A 14,829-nucleotide genomic window follows, 5' to 3' on the forward strand; every position below is an offset into this window, starting at 1 on the left:
CATTGAAGAATATTGAACAAAGGCTCCTTTTGGCATGAAACATTTTAGGTGGGTATAATTTGATAAATATTTTTCAAATTATATGTTAAGAATTTATTAAAGGGCCAGTTTGGACTGAAACTAGTTCACTGTTAAGTTCAGTTAAATTGCACTGCAATTCATACAAATTATCCCACCATTTTTGTGTGATGTATTAAGGGGCTATGAAAAACACCCCCCCAAAAAAACAAACACATGGAAACAATCTGCAAGTAATTTGTACATGACACAGATCAGTATTCTCATTTAAAACAGGGGTGGGTACATAAATTGTCCTACTCAAGGGACTTCAAACTGGACTTATTCACTCCACAGTGCTCCTCACACAACGGTTTCCATCCCATAAAGAACGTTGTGCCTTTAACAGGACGGCTTCCAGCATCACTCATACGATTAACAAAAAGGTAGGTAGCAACATTTAAGAATATGCATTACATATCCTTGCATCCGAATTAACAGACAAAGTCAGCAAGTAAATTACTAGATATTTCAAACAAGTATTCTGTTAGTTATTGGACAATTTGTTGAAGGATGTGTTTGATGCCATTTTGTTTTACCACTTGGGTTGTTTAACAGTTTATAACTAGAATGTGTAGTTGATACATTAATGTGACTAATAAAGCAATATTAACACCATAATATCTAATTCTTAAATTATATATGTAATATACAGCTCTTGGAAAAAAATTCTTACCTTTCCAAAAAAGTCAAAAAGGAAGGTTTTGAATGGGGAACAGAAGGGTTAAAATTAAGAGACCACTGCAAATTGAACACCTCTGTTCCTCACTCAAAACTTACCCTTTTCAACTTTTTTTGGGGGAAAAAAAAGGTGCAGTGGTCGCAATTTTATGTATACAGCTCCAGAAAAAATTAAGTCCACAAGTTTTAACTGCTGCTGCTACAGATGATCATGCTAACACCTACCATGATAAACAACTGCTTGCTAAGATGACGGTTAGTTAAAAAAGAAAAAAAAAAACGACAAAAGGCTACAGGTTCATTTTAAGGGTCATTATACTGATAGACTATCCAAAGAGTTACCGGGTAAATACTCACCAAAATGTCCTGCATGCAAATAATAATTTAAGCTTAGACATCAAGACAGACACTAATGTTTACTTTCCCCTCCTTGTCTCATTATTTATAATTAGAATGGAGGTTAAAGTATCAGTGGAAGGAGTCCTGCATGTTGTCAGCAGGGTAACGGAGAAAACAACATGCCAGGAAGTGGTCATAGCTTTGGCTCAATCCCTTGGTGAGCATGTCTGATAGAATGTAAAATGTTAAATGCTAACTCCACTTCATAATTCAGTTGAGATTTCCAATCTAAATGTATTCGCACGTGATAAAATTCATCACAATCATGTTCCTTCACTTAGGTCGTCCTGGGCGCTACACACTTAAAGAAAAATTCAAAGACTTTGACAGGAATGTGACACCAAATGAGCGTATTCTGGAGTCATTGGAAAAGTATGGAGAACATGCTAGAGAAGTCCAGCTCACACTGTCGCATAACGGGCCGCCCCTCGGGGAAGGGCCTAGCAAAGGGAAAGGTGGGAGATATCAGCCTGGTCCTCAGCTGAGGAGAGCCGATGTTGGGGGCAAAGTGCGAAAGGCAAGCGATAGTCTCCCTCTGCATCGCCAAAGTCTACCTCCCTTATTGCGTCTGCGGAAACAAGCAGAACAGCCACCGGAAGAACTAAAAAGGCCCAAAAGAAAGTCCCTGACCTTAATGGAGGAGGCTTGGGGGTGGCTGGAGAGTCTAGGAAGAGGAGCGAGCAAACAATCAGGACACATGAAGCGGAACAGCAAGGACACGGACAAAAGGGGAAGTTCCAAGAATGTTTTAGACACTATTGAGAAGGATGTCTCAACACCAGGGGCAGAAAAAAGCACCAAGTCCTGTGAACACCAGCGAACCTCTTACTACATGGGAGATCAGGGAATGGACAGACAGAAGAGTAACATGTCAGATGAGAGTATGGATAACCAAACCATTAAGAAACACACAGAGTTTGGCACGGTCAAAATAAATGCTGAGGGCCAGCATAATCCAACCAGTGCTCCTAAAATGGTTGATGATAAAACAAGGTTAAGATTACTAATTGTTCGCCAACAAGCTAGTCTGAAGGAGTTACAGGGCCAAATAACTTTCACAGATAACCAGATTAACAAGCTAGAGGCCAGGCAAGCAGAGCAAGAGGCCCAGCAGAAAGTAATGGCAGCAGAAGCAGATCAACTAGAATTCTGGGAGAATGAGCTGAAGGAGGAAGAGGGATATGAGAAAGACTTGCAAAAACAGTTCCTGGAGATGAAGGAGAAAGCAGTGGAGTGTAAGGCCAAGTTGGAAGACTACAAACGCAAAATGCAAGGACTTGATTCCCCAAGGGACAGGAGAACTATTCAAGAGGAGCAAGTGAAGGTTCCAAGCAAAGATGCCCTTACACACACTGCTGATGGGTGGACAAGATCAAATGAAGCCCTGAATCAGTCAAGATCTCTTGCAATAAGAGTAGTAAATACAGACAGGAAATTTACTCCCAGAGAGGGCTCCAAACTCCCTCATGCTCTAGTTCCCCCCAACCAGATAAATGACTTGCATCTCTCAGGGACATGTCAGCCTGAAGCCCAGAGCCCAAGTCCCGAAACAGAAACAAGAATTGTGCATCGCTCTGAGATAAAAATACATCTGAGCAGCACCAGAGTTTAAAAAAAAAGGTAGTGCAACTGAAACATCTGTTTAAAATTTTTTTTGTTTTTAAATGATACAATAGAACTCTTGATTTGTTCCCAGTGCTATATTTACAGTTTATGACCGGTGGCACAGCATGTTTTTCACTGCACTGTGTATAAAAAGAAGTAAAAATATAAAATGGTTTTCATACATTGAAGCTGTAACTCAAAGTAGTATCTTACCGCTACGTTGAAGACGCTGCCTGGATTCTCTCTTCAATAAAGAAACCCCAAAGTGATTTTCATAAAACTTTAATTCAATTGTTTCATTCAAGACCATTAACAAAAGTACATAGGAGAGTCTCTGTGTAGTTCAGGAGGAACCCAGTGATCTCCAGTTTACATTTTTTGACTGTAACTCCCGTATGTGCATACAGGCACAACAGTTCACCCACCAATGCCTCTAAAGCACAATAATAGATATCCTGATCCTTAAGATTAAATTCTAATACTTTGTTTCTTTTGTTACCCCCTTTTTTTTTTAACTTAACTAAAAGGTATTTGTTATATTGTTATGTTTGAATCTTTCACTAAGAAAAAAGCACACATACAGTAAATTTCAACCCACAGGTATTTGGGATGCAGAACAGTATTATGTCTACTAGAAAAGCCATCCTAAGATTGTTCTTTATATTTTGGCAGTTGGCTGGGGACAGAGGATACATCAAATATTTTTAGTTCTCTTTGTAGTTTTTAGGCACCTTATTCTTACTTCAATTTATTCATTAGCAGATTGAGAGTCAATGGAACAAAAGAAGCAAAGATGTGCAAAAAAAAGTACACTGTATAAACTAACTGCTGGATATAAGATGCCATTAGGAATTCTGCACCTGGAGAAGTTGCTTATGGAGCATGTGAGTACCGAAAAGGTATCTAAAGACTCCAGATTTGTAAAAGTAAACCCTAATAATATAGTCACTTAAACATTCACATACATCACACAATACCATGCTTTCACTCCAGCTCTTGGATAAAGCGTTTTTAAAACTGCTCAAAAAAACCGAGCAGAGAAGTAGCCTCTGTGTTTTTGCCCACATAATGAGAAACATGATCCTCCTTATGGAGAAACGTTGTTGTTGTTGTTTTGTAGGAAGGCAGAGTGGAAACTATTGACAAACAATCATTTAGTTTCCTTAAATAAGGGAGAACAAATGGAGGAAAAGAAGCCTTGAGCTCTAATACATGCCCACACTTACACGCGCACATATACATGACAGGTTGCAGGTGCAGAATTCCAGACATTGAAGCAGATTGAGCAAAGATGGGGACAAGACACTGCCACTCAACCGTCAATAATTCGAAAGGGGCACAAAAACCCTCAAAACAAAATTCCTCCATAACCTCTACCAGTTCTAAAACACCTTATGCACAACAATCTCACACACACACACACTCAGAAGAGAGATCACCCATGTAGACTGCAGTACGAAACCGGATCGAGTACATCAAACATGGGCGGTAGAGAACAAATGGAATGAGGGGTCCCTTGCAGGTGATGGTACAGGGAGAGGGGTTACACATGCTTATTTGTCTATGTCCCTGTATGTGTAAGAGACTAAGAGTATGTACGCGTGTAGAAGCATGTCTGCAAGACCGCCAAGAAACCCGTTGCACGGCTGGTTTTCACCCGGTGATTGCTTGTCTAAACTGCTCAGTCAATGACACCCGGTTGACGGGTTTTCCTCTCCACGCTGAAACCCTAGGAACAAAACAACGTAGACCAGGCATTAGAATCAACATTTTAAAGAGCTTAAATAGAAATCACAATTCTATAACAGAATGATTTGAATACAGCAGGAGGCGGCGATTCTGCAGATACCAGGTTACTTTTGAGAGGTAATCAACAGCCAAAATGGCTAACCACATGACAAAACAGCAATTGCTGCAGTTTGGTCAAACTGACAAGTTTTTTTTTTTTAAGAAGATTAGTTTGATCATAATGTACAACATCACATCCACAAATGTACCTTTGAGTTATCAGGGCCACGAGGCTGTCTCACAATGACTAGGCGGGGGGCGCTAACATCATCAAGGGTGATGCTCTTGAGCCGGTTGACCAAGCGATCGGGGCGGGGGGTTGCCACCGGTTTAGGCCCTTCACTGTGGGGGGGAGGAGATAAAACCAACCTAGGTTCAGGAACATGTAGCTGGGTACCTGCACTCAACTTCTCTGAGAGTTGCGCAGCAATGTCACAAATATTAATCACAAAAGGAATTGACACAATAGACACACACCTGACTCGGCGCACATTGCAGGCACTACATTTCCCTGTGCGTTGGTTGAGGATGACCGAGAATTCCACCTCATCCCCAGTCTGAAGCTCCAAGCCATCCTGCACCTCCTTCACGTGGAAAAACAGCTTCTTACTCTCGCCAACTTCATACGTGATGAAACCAAACTGGGGAGACGAAACATTACAGACTGAATCACCATAGCGTCCTACACGCAATAACTTGCATACTCCAAGTACAAAAAAGTGACAAGACAAACTCATGTTAAAGGTAACAAGCAAGACAAACGGAATAACCTTTAAAGCAATGTAATCACGTCTGCCTCAAAAGATTTCAACGAGCATGATCAAATACCTGGTCCTTGACACATTCCACAAGGGCTTTGCGTTGGGGGACGACATTGCAGGCCATCTTCTGTCCTGTCTGGGACACTGTGCACAGCTGGAACTTCACCATCTCTCCTTTCTGCAGACAGTCCGCCTTGTTCGCCATGCCCACAATGCCAAAAGGGTAATGTTGGCCCTTTGTGCCATCTGAATCAGTAGAGAGACAGGCGGGGAGAAGAGGAATATTAAGTTAGGCCAGACGATTATCAGGTATGTGCATTAAAAATAAAAACTGAAGCGATGTGTACGCCAAAGTAGACCCACCTTCCTCTGTGAGCTCGATGAGGCCCTGGTACTCAGTCTGGGACGGATCCACGCTGCGCAGAGGACGCAGCACCTTACCCAGCATTACTGCCTCACCAACATCCTGCCCAACACCATTCCCTGCAGTTACAGCACAACATCAGCCAACATGGATGGCCAACATCTAATACCATAATTACAACGCAGGTGTCACGTCTCAAGAATGTCATTATTCAGAATGACGCATTTCACAAATAAAATACTTTTGACTTTCAATAAATACTTCACTTTAAACATGATTAATTTAAAATCAGAAATACCTGGAATACTCTCCTGCCTACCTGCCGCCACCTTCGTAACCTTCTCAGCACTGACTTTGTTTCCTTTGCCCTTGGACAGGGTGTATTCCACCGTGTCACCCAGCTCCAAGTTCTCCAAGTCTCCACACAGCTCACTGGAAAGAGGAGCATGAAAACATGTGGGGCATTTCTTTTTTTTTTTAGATCAAATATGACCCTGTAGAGGATTATGTTGAATAGCTCTACCTGTAGTGAAAGAAGATCTCTTGATCGTGATTGGCCGTCTCTATGAAGCCAAAGTTGTCTTTTAGGGTGGCTATGTATCCCAGCAGTCTCTTGGTGTTGACGGTCCGGTTGAGGATCTTGATGGTGACAGCACTCTGCTGGCCTGTCCTCTTTACCTCATTGATGGAGAACTCCACCTAGGGGACAGGGTTGGATTAACACCACCACATGTGGGAAAAAGTGCCAACTACTTCATGTTTTTGGATTTGGAACAAAGTCTCAACAAAGCTCATTTGAGCCAGTGTGAATATCAGTTTTTAATACCTTATCACCGGCTTGTGGCTGGGCAGCTCCATCCAGATCTTTGACATGGTAGGACACAGTCAGCTTCACCCCACAGTCCTCATAAGAAATGACTCCCTCTTCAGCTTCCTACAGGAGAGGACACATCAGATATCAGTAAACTGATTAGACTGGCAGTTCTAGTTAATTAGTCAGTGGTTGGATCCTGAAAATCTCCATAACTTTGGTATTGAACTGCAGCACATGGGTGCCACTTGTGAGACCCTGCGGAGGATCATTCAGAGGAAAATGCACCCTACCTGGCTAAAATATGTAATGGCTGATGTGCAGGATAGGTAGCGGCAAGTCCTTTAAAGGGATTGGTGCAGATGACTGGCACGAAGATGTGCAAGAGCACACATTCCAAAGAAACCCATTAGTATTCAGCTAGCATAGCCTTTATAACTGCATACACTCCACAACTTTATTCAATGTTAAATATTTAAAAAAATTAAAATGGCAAAAGCGAGAGTTGGGTTTTTACTGAGGAACTGACTCTGTGATTAGTGTGTCTGAAACCATGCTTTCAACCAAAGTTAAGGTGCACATTCTATACACCACTGACCTTTTCAACTACTTTACCCTTAGAAAAAAGAAATATGCAAAATTAGTCTACATCGAAGAATCGCAAATGAAGCACCAAGCATTTTATAGCAAAACTTTATTTCATACATTGAACCGCATCAATCTATTCTGCCATGTGCCCTAAAATCATATATCATGGATAAAAGACAATAAATACAACCTCTTTTTAACACAGTAACAGAAACTGAATTGGACATCTGGTTGCTACATTGATCTGTAAGTTGTAAAAACACTGCTCCGCTTCAAATGAATTAGAGGATCTTGTAACAGAGGCATTGTAAAAACGTGGACAAAAATCAAGTCAAAGTTCTTATCAAAACGAGCAGCAGTAGTGTCAGTATATCAACCCTGTAGGAAAATGTCTTCTAATTAAATGGGCAAATAAATGTTTCCCCCCTCGCAAAGATGAGCAAAAATATATATAGCATATACCCTAATATAGCTAAAACCTGAGCAGCATGTAATGTTCATTTCATCGTTTAAAAGGTTTCCTCCTTGTGACTGGTTCCTGCACGCACCATGCCGTCTCGTTCACAGGCTTGCCACTTCGCTTTACAATACGAAAATATATTCCTATGACTAACAGTTAACCGGAAGGTTTGAATCCACACTCAGTGACAACTTCATTAAGTACAGTAAGGCCCCAGCCATCTCAAGTATCCGCGAAAAATTTAAGAAGTCCGAAATTCTAAAAACTTGCTAATTTCAGCCATCCAAGCGTCAATCCAGTTAATTCCATGAAGTGCAAATATAAAGAAAACAAAGTAAACTGTCCATTACATAGCGATTATGCAAATAAACAGTCACGCGCACAATGTTGTTTTCCTAGATGCAATTGTGTTGAATTAATACTTTTCCGCGATTTGTCACACTTATCCGCAATTTTCCACATCCGCGAGGGTTCGCAGAACCGATCCCTCGTGGATACAGGGGATGTACTGTACACCGGCATGTTAATACCACTAACTAAATATCAAATAACTTGGCTGCAATGCAATATACAGAGTATGCATTCATGTTCTAGAGCAGTGTTTCTCAACCCCGCTCCTGGACACCCCCCTGCCCTGCATGTTTTAGATCTCTCCCTGCCCTAACATACCAGATGTAGCTCATGAAGGACTTGATAATCAGCTGATCATTCGAATCAGGTGTGACAGAGCAGGGAGAGAACTTAAACATGCAGGGCAGGGGGGCGCCAAGGAGCAGGGCTGAGAAACACTGATCTGGAGGTTAGTGGTTCAGACAAATACAGGAAGATGTGTTACCCACGCAAGATTGATCATAGTATGACTCTTGGTGTCAGGTGTGGCGGAGCTAGCATCTTAGAAACAGCTGACCTCACACACTACGGTCACTAGAATTCACAGAAAATGGTGTGACAATCAAAACCAGCCAGTAGGCAGCATTTCTGTGGACAAAAACACCTTGTCAGTGAGAGAGGTCAAAGGAGACTGGCTTAACTCGATCAAGCTGACAGAAAGGCCAAATATATTCAAACAATTCCACTTCACAGTGGCGGGCAGAAAGGCATCTCCGAACACACAATCCATCGAACCTTGAGGCAGACCATCAGAAGACCACACCGGGTTCCACAGCTGTCTGCTAAGAAGCAGATCAGAACACCAAGCCGGGTGCAGCTGCTTTCAGGTAAGAAGCGGAAGATATTCAGGGCACATTGTGGAATCTGTGTAATAATGTAGTATTTTAAATGGATGATGAAGTATCGTTGAAAGCTAAATACACCTAGGTAAGAGAACAATGGGAAAATCTGGGTTTAGATTCTTTCAGTAGGTTGTGCTCTGATAACCATAGGAATGTTTACACTGACCATCCGGTATGGGGGTTATCGTCTTGGAAACATGATCTTTACTAGGTAGACACACCCTTCAATCAGCATGTAACCAACCTTACATTTTGGAAAATGTGTGCGGGTTCTCTAACTACTATAAGTAACCGCAGAATTCCATCAACATCTACACTGGGAAATGCCGCAACTTTTTCTTGGCACACATTTGGCTCCCTAATAGGGGTCGACCGATTATCAACCTGGACGATAACTGGATCCGATATTCATACTTTACAAGGATAGGAATCATTCATTTGTCACACGTAACAGCCGATAAAATACTTCATTTTCAATGCGCTTTCCTGGCAGCCGCATTCCTCTAAAAGATTTCTGCTTGTATTGCTTTCTGCTTGTATGTCCCGCCCACAGAATGATCAGAGACATGCATGGCTGAGACGAGAGGTATGAATGCTGACGTCGCTCGAAACTGAAGTTGCAACAAACATTCATTGATATTTTTCTATGATGACAATAACCAGCTATGTTTTTTGTGGACTACCATTACCCCACCGAAAATGCCTGAACTAATGTTTTGGTGTACAGTAGCCTACTAGCAGAAAAACGCTTGGGAATGCAATTTTTCCAGACCCCCGTTTAATAAGACAAACATGATGAATCAGCCACATCTGATTCCCTGCCTAATGCGCTTTGTTGCAGTAAAAGATAGTTAACGCTAACATTTTAGTTCATATATGCAGTGATATTTTCATAACAACGTCAGCTCGAATGCAAATAAACTCACCTAAAGGATTATTAGGAACACCATACTAACTGTGTTTGACCCCCTTTCGCCTTCAGAACTGCCTTAATTCTACGTGGCATTGATTCAACAAGGTGCAGAAAGCATTCTTTAGAAATGTTGGCCCATATTGATAGGATAGCATCTTGCAGTTGATGGAGATTTGTGGGATGCTCATCCAGGGCACGAAGCTCCCTTTCCACCACATCCCAAAGATGCTCTATTGGGCCGAGATCTGGTGACTGTGGGGGCCATTTCAGTACAGTGAACGCATTGTCATGTTCAAGAAACCAATTTGAAATGATTTGAGCTTTGTGACACGGTGCATTATCCTGCTGGAAGTAGCCATCAGAGGATGGACATGGTCAGAAACAATGCTCAGGTAGGCCGTGGCATTTAAACGACGCCCAATTGGCACTAAGGGGCCTAAAGTGTGCCAAGAAAACATCCCCCACACCATTACACCACCACCACCAGCCTGCACAGTGGTAACAAGGCATGATGGATCCATGTTCTCATTCTGTTTACGCCAAATTCTGACTCTACCATCTGAATGTCTCAACAGAAATCCAGACTCATCAGATCAGGCAACATTCTTCCAGTCTTCAACTGTCCAATTTTGGTGAGCTCGTGCAAATTGTAGCCTCTTTTTCCTATTTGTAGTGGAGATGTGTTGTTGTAGCCCATCCGCCTCAAGGTTGTGCGTGTTGTGGCTTCACAAATGCTTTGCTGCATACCTCGGTTGTAACGATTGTTTATTTCAGTCAAAGTTGCTCTTCTATCAGCTCAAATCAGTCGGCCCATTCTCCTCTGACCTCTAGCATCAACAAGGCATTTTCGCCCACAGGACTGCCGCATACTGGATGTTTTCCCCTTTTCACACCATTCTTTGTAAACCCTAGAAATGGTTGTGCGTGAAAATCCCAGTAACTGGGCAGATTGTGAAATACTCAGACCGGCCTGTTTGGCACCAACAACCACGCCACACTCAAAATTGCTTAAATCACCTTTCTTTCCCATTCTGACATTCAGTTTGGAGTTCAGTAGATTGTCTTGACCAGAACCACACCCCGAAATGCATTGACGCAACTGCTATGTGATTGGTTGATTAGATAATTGCATTAATGAGAAATTGAACAGGTGTTCCTAATAATCCTTTAGGTGAGTGTAGATAACATTCTTAGCATGGTAACAATTAATAAACACATTTATTATGTTTTTACATGATGATAGCTAGGTTTAGCAAAAATCTTAAAGACAGGTAGCTAGGTTTGCTAATGTTACAGATTTCACCTCCATTGGGAGGAATTTCTGTTGCCCATCATGGCATAACGTTCATTCTTACAGATTACTTATACCATGGCTGGTCATACTCTAAGCATGCCAAAACTGCAGAAATACTCCACCAGTAATAAGTTAGTTTGGTTCCCTGTTGTCATGTTATTACATTACGATGATAGAATTGGAACCGGCTTACCAATGCTTTCGGGCTGCAATAAGTGAAGCATTTTTGTGCTCTAATAATTTAAGCATTTACACATATTTTAATTATTGACTCTCTTAACTTTCTCCTTTGAAGTTACAGAAAAGCTTTTACTTCATTTTTACAGGAAAGAAACCTGACAAAGATTGTGAACAGTAAAAAGTACCGGATAAACTGCGGTAATCTAATTACAACAGGTTTCCTGGTGATTTAACAGCTAACATTTAATAACAATGTTTGTTATTACTGTCAAATTTCAAAGGTTGGCACGCCCGCTTAATTTAACCCCGGTCGACTACGTGGCAGTCCGCGTCTCTAAGCACTACGTTATTTAACGATGAGTGGTCAGGCACTCAGTCACTAAGTGATAATCGCTTGGCATGGCCGGCTCAGCTTACGTGGTCCATCAAAAATTTTTGCAAACAATATAGCAAAATTATTTATTTTGCACAGATATGTTTTGTCATCTATGTCAAGGGTGGCAAAATATTGGACCTGACTGTCTATAGTATTGATCAGGATGATGGCATCATGCAAAGACCAAACTCCTACCTTGTCTTTTTTCTAATGGAGAGAAGGCGCATGAGGGGGTAAGGGTGAAAGAAGAAAGCAAAAAGAGAATTAGAACTAGATGGAGTTGTTAAAAAAATCTTAGATTCTTCTTTTTTGTAATGGAAGTGTGTGCATATGTGGGTATCAGATCAGTTTTGAAAATGATCAGGCTTGAACAAGGGCAAAGTGAAAGAAAAGAGATTTAAAAAATGTAATAGGAAATGTTGGTTTTGGTTCTCTAGTGCTGCCCCTGAGTGCTCTCGTACCTTCTCTTTGGCCTTGCTTGGGCTTGCGCTCTTGTTGTTGGTGACGGCCGCTGTAGACTCCTTCTCCACCAAGCCCACAAAGCGCTGCTCAGACTGGGTATGGAAGGAGACCGTGCCCTTGGGCAGCTTCTTAATGCGCACAGCATGGTTTCTCTGGGCAGACAGCATGTCCTGTACATGAGGGAAGGAAGAACATTGTTGTGTTTGATAATGCTCTTATTGAGATTGTCTGGGTCAGTAATATCAGAAATATGGGCAGTTAACAGATGATCTAAGGGGGAGGTCTGTGTAGGACTGAAGTCTTCACCCTGCTCCTTCTGGCTTCATGTCCAATTCCCACAAGAACTGCGCCATCACCCAACTGGGGGTGCAGTACTATAATTTTAGCTATATGGGATGCAGCCACAGGTTGCTTGGTCTGCAAAAACTGCACTTGGTGGGTTAATCAAATTAATGATCAGATGCCTCTGTGTGCTTATCTAGTCGATTTTGTTTTTGCCAAATCAGCTAAACCAACAATTATTAACTCTGTTCTGAGAAAAGCAGTTCATTGCTTTCAACTGAGCATTGGCCACAAAAAGCAGAATGAAATTCAGGCACAAGCTCGCTACATCGTACTAGAGATAAAGTAGCATTAGCTAGTCCAAGAGAATAAACATTTTATATATTTAAAACTCCCAACATTCTCTCAGTATGTGGGCCAAAGTGAAAATTACTTTGGATCTAGGCCCATGAGCATCACAAGATAGGATGGTGCATTGTCTGGAAACATTTCATTATCATGAAATGTTTGAGAAGGTAGAAAGCTAATTGGAATAGAAGCGGGTTTAACACAATTCCTGTTGAATACAAATTATACCTCAATCCTGACCTTATTTAGCTAGTTTTATCTGACTAACCTAATCAGTTAAAATACCGGCAAAATATCAGTGTACATTTAAAAATAATTCAAATATCAATCCTGGGAGGTAGAGATTCCACAAAATACATTTACAATACAATGCATCACAGACATGTGAATGGGTTTAAAGTGACATGTTCTAATATTTAAAACAATTTACAGAATGCTTGTGTCTACATCAAGTTCCCTAACAAAGAGCATTTGAAGGTGGAAAGAGGGAAGAGGAGAGGAATTAAAGACAGCATTTGTATGATGAAAAACGGACCATGGACGTTTTCTCTGGACTCACGGGCACAACTGTGAACTCTACTTCATCAGAGATGTGTAATTGGCTCTCCTCCAGGACCTCGCTGAAGTGAAAGAACATCCTAGCATCCCGGTCTACACACTTGATGAAGCCAAAGCCATCACGCATGGCAGCAATCACACCCTACGAGAGAGGGAGAATGTGTAACTAACATTAAAAGGGAAACTGCACTATGAAAACAAGGCTGCCATCCTCTTTATTAGTCATTTTGTAGGTTTTAAACCAGTAGTTCTAAATCCATGCAGCTGTACAATTTTACCTTTCTGCGTATTTCTTTTTCAACACTCACTGACCCATGAAATGCAATTTGGACTTCAGGCACCAGCGTTACTAACACACTTGAGGGGACAAGGGTTTAAGCGGTCTAAGCTGCTAATTACAGTACACACATACTTCTGCAGCATTAAAATCAGACTGCTCCTACAGAAACTATAATAAACAATGTCTACAAATTACAAAATAATGCTTATGATCATAATTTCTTATTATTAATCTGTACGGACCCCTTAAAGAGTGCCAGGAATATTTGTGTTGGTCACCAAGAAAATTCCCTTATGGAGTGCAAAGTTTAAGAGCTATTCAGGCTAACTGTCTTGCTCAATGACAGAACAGATGTCTCACATTTACAACTTGGGGATTCAATTTATTAACCTTTCAGTTAGGGGTAAGATCCCCTAACGGCTAAGAAATCTTCCATCCTACTTCTTAATGAGTGTTCCATTTTAGAACACAAGACGAGTTTCTTCTTTATAAAGGCTCAAACACAAAGCCATGTTTTTTTATGTGGCAGAGGCTCTGGTATAGGGAAGGATAATCAGACCTACCTCTGCCAACTATTATCAGAAGCAAAGTAAAATAATATAAAATTACTTTGGGAATGACGGACTCCCCTGAAACCTTATAAATGTAACAGCATGAGCACACATGATATATAACGATACAGGTGTAGCCATTTCAATAAACAAGTCTTCCCTAAAACGGAAATAGAGGGGTGGACAAGGGTTTTGAGAATAATTCAGATCAACAGAAATAATAATGTAAGCACATGCCATTTAGATACATCATCGATTAAGAAAAAAAGGTATGTCACAACAGGCTTCCTTGAATGAACTAGAGGGCATATGTAGGTCCTTAAGGTCATTACCATCTCACGGGACTCTTTGGTGAAGTGGAAGGTGTCTGGAAGGATGTCTATGTTGGTGGCTCGCTCCAGCTTGTCCCGGCGGTCAGTGGAGATGTTGAACTGCACATGGTCGCCCTCCAGCAGGGTCACCTTGGACTTTGTGTCCTTCTCTCCAAAAAGGAGTTCCTTGTCAGTAAAACTGATCCTGGCACAGATGCGGCCTGGTAGCGGATCATTCTAGAGGATGGGAAGGAACAATTTAATATGTTGTTTTATAATTACTATAAAATAATGATCTATATGATTCTTTGAAATCAGTCTCACATTACAAGGGTACATGGAGGCATTTTGCAAGTTGCTCACCTGGTTCTTGGTTGGAACTTTGGGGATGACCTTTGCAACAGTGCCTTCAAACTGCTCAATGCTAATGTCCTCAAATATGACGGTCCCCTGTGGGAGCAGCCTCACGTCTGTGGCCACCTCTTTCCCCTAGAGAGAGAAGATTTGTATTTCTTTAATTGCATAACT

At 41.4% G+C, this 14,829-nt stretch overlaps 1 protein-coding gene and 1 long non-coding RNA gene across 18 annotated transcripts in view; one reads left to right on the top strand and one right to left on the bottom strand.

Annotated features, from left to right (window-relative positions):
- Positions 1 to 368: 368 nt before the first annotated feature.
- Positions 369 to 1,493, top strand: LOC105026952. The gene is made up of 3 exons (XR_004576641.1): positions 369 to 443; positions 1,191 to 1,294; positions 1,419 to 1,493. It is a non-coding gene; the product is annotated as an uncharacterized LOC105026952 (long non-coding RNA).
- Positions 1,494 to 3,008: 1,515 nt separating this feature from the next.
- csde1 (cold shock domain containing E1, RNA-binding) overlaps positions 3,009 to 14,829 on the bottom strand; it is a 30,874-nt gene continuing 19,053 nt past the window's right edge. For 6 of the 17 annotated variants that reach the window (XM_010898796.3, XM_010898793.3, XM_010898794.3 and 3 more), the window contains 14 exons: positions 14,665 to 14,790; positions 14,323 to 14,538; positions 13,137 to 13,301; positions 11,971 to 12,141; positions 11,705 to 11,716; positions 7,065 to 7,082; positions 6,482 to 6,589; positions 6,179 to 6,354; positions 5,954 to 6,087; positions 5,655 to 5,774; positions 5,359 to 5,537; positions 5,008 to 5,171; positions 4,740 to 4,872; positions 3,009 to 4,471 (listed from right to left, as the gene is read on the bottom strand). In XM_010898796.3, the coding sequence (XP_010897098.2) occupies positions 4,424 to 4,471; positions 4,740 to 4,872; positions 5,008 to 5,171; positions 5,359 to 5,537; positions 5,655 to 5,774; positions 5,954 to 6,087; positions 6,179 to 6,354; positions 6,482 to 6,589; positions 7,065 to 7,082; positions 11,705 to 11,716; positions 11,971 to 12,141; positions 13,137 to 13,301; positions 14,323 to 14,538; positions 14,665 to 14,790 (1,770 nt within the window). In that variant the 3' untranslated portion in view covers positions 3,009 to 4,423. The remainder of the gene's footprint in view (positions 4,472 to 4,739; positions 4,873 to 5,007; positions 5,172 to 5,358; positions 5,538 to 5,654; positions 5,775 to 5,953; positions 6,088 to 6,178; positions 6,355 to 6,481; positions 6,590 to 7,064; positions 7,083 to 11,704; positions 11,717 to 11,970; positions 12,142 to 13,136; positions 13,302 to 14,322; positions 14,539 to 14,664; positions 14,791 to 14,829) is intronic. The other 11 variants (XM_020051739.2, XM_020051738.2, XM_020051737.2 and 8 more) reach the window with 9 other exon arrangements.

The sequence above is a fragment of the Esox lucius genome, chromosome 12 (assembly GCF_011004845.1).
Source record: "Esox lucius isolate fEsoLuc1 chromosome 12, fEsoLuc1.pri, whole genome shotgun sequence".
NCBI lineage: Eukaryota > Metazoa > Chordata > Actinopteri > Esociformes > Esocidae > Esox > Esox lucius.